This window comes from Panicum virgatum, chromosome 8K (genome assembly GCF_016808335.1).
Source record: "Panicum virgatum strain AP13 chromosome 8K, P.virgatum_v5, whole genome shotgun sequence".
Classification (NCBI taxonomy): domain Eukaryota; kingdom Viridiplantae; phylum Streptophyta; class Magnoliopsida; order Poales; family Poaceae; genus Panicum; species Panicum virgatum.
In genome coordinates, this window is record NC_053143.1 from 50,763,311 (window position 1) to 50,768,575 (window position 5,265).

Sequence of the window (5,265 nt, forward strand, 5' to 3'; positions counted from 1 at the left end):
TTGGAGGAGCTACACCAAGTCATCGGAGGAAATGCAAATAAATTCGCAACTCAAGGGAACGTGTCTCAAAATAAGTGCACATTAGAGTCACTATGCATATAAGGTATATTTTCTGTACAATGAGCAGAGTGATGGGCTTTGCTATGGTTTACTCTAAAGTAAAACATATATTCATATCAACTTTTTTGAAAAAATAAAAACAGGTAAAATATCTGTAAATAGGCCAACTAGATTAGATGTAACTAGAAGATTAACCTTCATAACTGAAAATTAATGATGTCCTAAAATCAATGTTTCATTAGGATCGATATAAATAATAAAAAACATGTTGCTTCACCACATCATCTGCAGGAGTATACAACTTTTCGAGCGTGGTTGATATCCGCCGCAAACAAACACGTGCTCTCGCGCCCACATGAAAACCAAGACGAGATAAGGTAGCGACACAAGAGGCGCCAATGTGACGCGACGATGAGGGGATGAAAACCAGAGCGTAGGTACCTTGTAGGGAATCAGAGAAGACAAGATCTCTCCAGGACGACAATGATGCGCACCGCCATTGCCGATCGAGCTCCTGAGTGTCCAAGTGGCGATGGACCACGAGAGAGCATCCAAAACACCCTTTCATTTCTTGGGCCGTTTCTCCTTGGCAGCTGGTACGAGAGGGCATCATAGAGGATGAACCCTAGTGAAGAGTCCACCTCTATCACGTCGACATCGAGCTAGCCAGAGCACTACCTAGGTTCTGCTATCGTGCTACCTGCTGGTAGCCTATGATTAGGAAATGACGAGCATCCTACCAAATTGTTCTTTCTTCTATTTTTTTTCGTTTTAAAAATAAAATTAAAAGTAAAACGCCAACATCGTACACGTGCCTAAATTCATCAATCACTCAATCAGTCTGCTCGCCTACATATAAGTGGAGCCATGCATCTTTATCTTCCATGTCTATGCAACCAATCAACCAAGGGAAGCAAATGCACATGGCCAGCAGCTCCGGCCACCGCTCTCCACGGCGCGCCGCCGCGACGGCGCTGCTCCTCGCCACCGCCGGCCTCCTCCTCCTGGCGCCGCCACTGGCACACGGGTCGTCGTCGCCTGAGCAGCAGCAGCAGAATGCCGACCGCATCCTGGGGCTGCCGGGGCAGCCCAACGGTGTGGCGTTCGACATGTACGGCGGCTACGTCACCGTCGACGAGCAGGCCGGCCGCGCGCTCTACTACTGGTTCCAGGAGGCCGACCAGCCGGAGGCAGCGCCGCTCCTCCTGTGGCTGAACGGCGGGCCCGGGTGCTCCTCCATCGGTGGCGGCGCGCTGGAGGAGCTCGGCGCCTTTCGCGTCCACACCGACGGCCAGACGCTCCTGCTCAACGAGTACGCATGGAACAAAGGTTTGGTATTGGTACACAACAATGATGGCTTCGTTAAGACTGAAATTAAACACAAGCAAATTAAACCGAGAGATATGAAACACAAGCAAATTCTAAACCGATTTCACTACATATAATTTGAATCCGAGATTATATTAATCAGCAGTAAAAATATTTCACATGTAATTAATGTGATGTGTCTGATGTGTACTACGTGGATGCAGCGGCGAACGTGCTCTTCTTGGAGTCGCCGGCCGGCGTGGGGTTCTCTTACAGCAACACCAGCTCCGACCTCGTCGTCGGCGACGACAGAACGGGTCGGTGACATAACGTGACCAGCTGCTTACATATATGATGATATCATTTTGATATGGTTAAATTGAACTTTTTTCCTTTTGTTTTATTTGCAGCTCAGGACGCGTACATTTTCCTGGTGAAATGGTTCGAGAGATTTCCTCAGTACAAGTACCGTGATTTCTACATTGCGGGAGAGAGCTACGCAGGTCAGTAGTACTTGTCACTCCCTCCGTCCCAAATTATAAGATTCAAAATTTGTACAAGGGAGATTTATTTGTTTGTGATTTGTTTGGTGCATTATATATATCCCAAATCCCCACATAAATCCTACTTCAAAAGGACATGCAAAATGTTGATCAAATTTCCACTTATCAGTCGAATTTCATCTAATATGATAGTAATTTGTCAAGATTTCTAATTTGCAGGTCACTATGTTCCACAGCTGTCCCAGCTTGTGTACAAGAACAACATCGGTGTAGAGAAGCCTGATATCAACTTCAAAGGATTCATGGTAGATTGACACTCATGATCAAAATCATAATAATTCAAACAATGGGTTTTTTAAAAGAATTTGAACCGAATGAACGAACACAAGTTAGACGACAGGACACATAAATAAGTAATTTATTAATTAAAAATGCATATCTAATCTTACTATTATTAATTGGAGGCTCCTTTCGAATCCTCCAGATCAAGCTAGGGGGACAATTTTTAAAAAATAGAGAAATCCTACAAATTCTCACAAAAATCAGAAACATCCGGCCATCGATTTGGCAACTCTAATCAAAATAGCCATTGGATTTGTTATATTTTTCTAATAATTACCCACTTTTGCTATTATAAAAATAGACTAAAGTAACCCCTATACATATATCTAAATTATCTACCTCTGTCATTATAAAAAATAATATAAAGTAACCCATTAGTCTTCATGTAAATTACCCACTTATGCCATTACAAAATAATATGAAATAACCCCCTAAATTTTTATATATATTATCCAATGATATCATAATAAAAAGTTAAAATAAATCTCAAATCCGAATCAAAATTATGTTATTATAATAAAATCTTAAAGCGCATTAATATAAACTTCTAAATTACTATTTTCATTATTATTAATATACTATTTATATAAAAATACTAATCATAATGTGTGTGTCATCATATATTCATGCTTAAGAGAAGAGATAAGAATACCCATTTTCATGTTGTGCACATAGCTCAAACAAAGTGTTCAATTAAATACATATCGAACATATGTGAAGGTGTGATGCAAAGTGAGAAAAATTGTTAGTAACTAAACCTATCACATTTATTACAATTACGTAATGATAAATATGTATCTTTATAGTACTATATTATAATATTTAATTAGTTAAAGAGAGCTTGAGATAGATAATTAATAGATATCTCTAGTTCTGTGCGGGAGCACGAATTTATAGACTAGTTTAACTAATTTAATCAATTCAAGGTCGGAAACGGCGTGACCGACGACCGCATCGACACTATCGGCATGTTCGAGTACTGGTGGCACCATGGCCTCATCTCCGACGAGACCCTAGACAGCGGGCTGAAGGTTTGCCTGGACAATAGCACCTTGACCAAGCCCTCGCCGGAGTGCCAGAAGGTCATGGACAAGGTCGCCGAGGAGCAAGGCAACATCGACGTCTACAGCATCTACACGCCACCGTGCGACAAGGGGACCCCATATGCGCACAGGCGCCGCCGTGTAAGTCACTTGCCGTTCATCTCCGGCCGCCGGCGGCCATCATCAGTTCTACTCTAGCTCTCGCCATGAAATTAATTAAAGTAACCTGACGATGATCTTGATGGTTGGGTCCTTCATATCAGACATTGATGCTGCCTCCGTACGACCCGTGCACATCCTTCTACTCGACCAACTACCTGAACATCCCCGAGGTGCAGAGGGCCATGCATGCCAACGTCAGCGGCAACAAGGGCCCATGGATTATGTGCAAGTCAGTATTATTACTCTGTGTAATCTGTAAAAAAAAATTTCCACACTTCTGAGTTCTGTTTGATCCATCCGAATATATATATATATATATATATATATATATATATATATATATATATATATATATATATTATATATAATTTCATTTTTTAACTGAATTTTTTTATCACATTCTTCTGAGTTTTGTTTGACCCATATGAATTATTTCTCCTGCAGCTTGGCCATATACGATAACTGGACAACAGACACAATCATTTCCATGCTACCCATCTACAAGGAGCTCATTGCAGCTGGCCTCAAGGTCTGGGTCTTCAGGTAATTACACACCCGGTGTCCCTTCGTTCTTCAGTGAGTTTCTTGTCGATCTGGGTGCAAATAAAATGCATGCTTTTGCATTTGCAGTGGCGACACCGACACTGCGGTGCCGCTGAGCTCGACCAGGCGCTCCCTTGCTGCCCTGGGCCTTCCTGTTAAGACCAGCTGGTACCCCTGGTACATTGTCCCAACCGAGGTCAGTGTTCAGAACAGGAGAAAATACCAATAACCTTCATTAGTAGTGTCTCTGAATCCAGCAGAGTTTCTTACACAAACAGTGTATTTCTATTTCCTCCATGGCCATGCATGCTGATATGAAATACATTTAGGTTGCTGGCTGGAGCATGGAGTATGAAGGCCTGACCTTCGTCACCGTCCGCGGCGCCGGGCACGAGGTTCCACTGCACCGCCCGGAGCAGGCGCTCGTCCTGTTCCAGCACTTCCTGCAGGGCGAACCGATGCCGGCCGAGGTGAGTTCAACTTTTCATGATCAACTTTGCTCGATCATGGAAATTAACAAACAACTGATCGATCATGCCTTCAGTTACTTATATTGGTCTCTGAATAATGTTGATTTTAACTTGTAGGCGAAAAATGGCAGCGTCATCCTCCTTCCTAGTGAGAAGGCGGCCTCCTACTGAGCACGGAAGCACCTGACGCTTGTGCTTGACGACGACACGACTCCACTACGAATAAAAGCTGCTGTTGATCTGGATGTTGAGAATGATAAAAGCTGGAGTACCTTGTTTCTTCAAAAAGCTATGAATAATGTGTAAACCGTTGGCTTGGCCATGGGTCTCTGTTGTTTTTCTCCTGAAAAGCCTTATATAAAATTATGAATAATGCATGTTTTGACTGTGCCGAGTTCAGCCACATGAAATTTTGAGGAATTTTTAGTCGTATTTCAATGACAAGGCCAACAAAGGGCTCAGACATATTTACTAGTCATACAAATCACGTTTACTAGTCATCATGCGAATTTTTTATTCTATACAGTATTTAATTACAAAAATATTGATAAGGAATGTAAATAACGAGCAGAGTAATACGAAGATAAAAAAGTGGATGGAATAAATTGATAATTTCACATTTATTTTGCATACGTGAGAGTGCGAGGCTATTTCATAATGTTATCCAACACCTGTTTGATGCTGAACTGAGAACTCTGCACTTCTCTTATAGGCATCGACACTATGAAACTCTGCGTACGTTTATTGAGAGCTTGGCTTAACAAGAACAGAATTTCGAAAAAACTAATTTACTTCGAGGAGTCACGCTAGGTTTAGCAAATACATATGACCATG

General features: G+C 42.1%; 1 protein-coding gene across 1 annotated transcript; it reads left to right on the forward strand.

The window, feature by feature from the left end:
- The first annotated feature begins 939 nt into the window (after positions 1-939).
- LOC120645085 (P-(S)-hydroxymandelonitrile lyase-like) lies at positions 940-4,834 on the forward strand. The gene is made up of 10 exons (XM_039921831.1): positions 940-1,389; positions 1,593-1,685; positions 1,779-1,871; positions 2,091-2,176; positions 3,140-3,397; positions 3,520-3,647; positions 3,863-3,961; positions 4,049-4,157; positions 4,291-4,431; positions 4,549-4,834. The coding sequence occupies exons 1-10, from the start codon at positions 945-947 to the stop codon at positions 4,600-4,602; spliced, it is 1,506 nt and encodes a 501-aa protein (XP_039777765.1). The 5' UTR covers positions 940-944; the 3' UTR covers positions 4,603-4,834.
- Positions 4,835-5,265: the final 431 nt, after the last annotated feature.

Bases quoted from the DNA above. Each gene is read 5' to 3' on its own strand.
- LOC120645085 (XM_039921831.1), top strand. From the start codon at position 945: ATGTCTATGCAACCAATCAACCAAGGGAAGCAAATGCACATGGCCAGC. The intron at 1,872-2,090 runs GTCAGTAGTACT...TCTAATTTGCAG, and splicing joins TGCGGGAGAGAGCTACGCAG to GTCACTATGTTCCACAGCTG. The intron at 2,177-3,139 runs GTAGATTGACAC...AATCAATTCAAG, and splicing joins TCAACTTCAAAGGATTCATG to GTCGGAAACGGCGTGACCGA.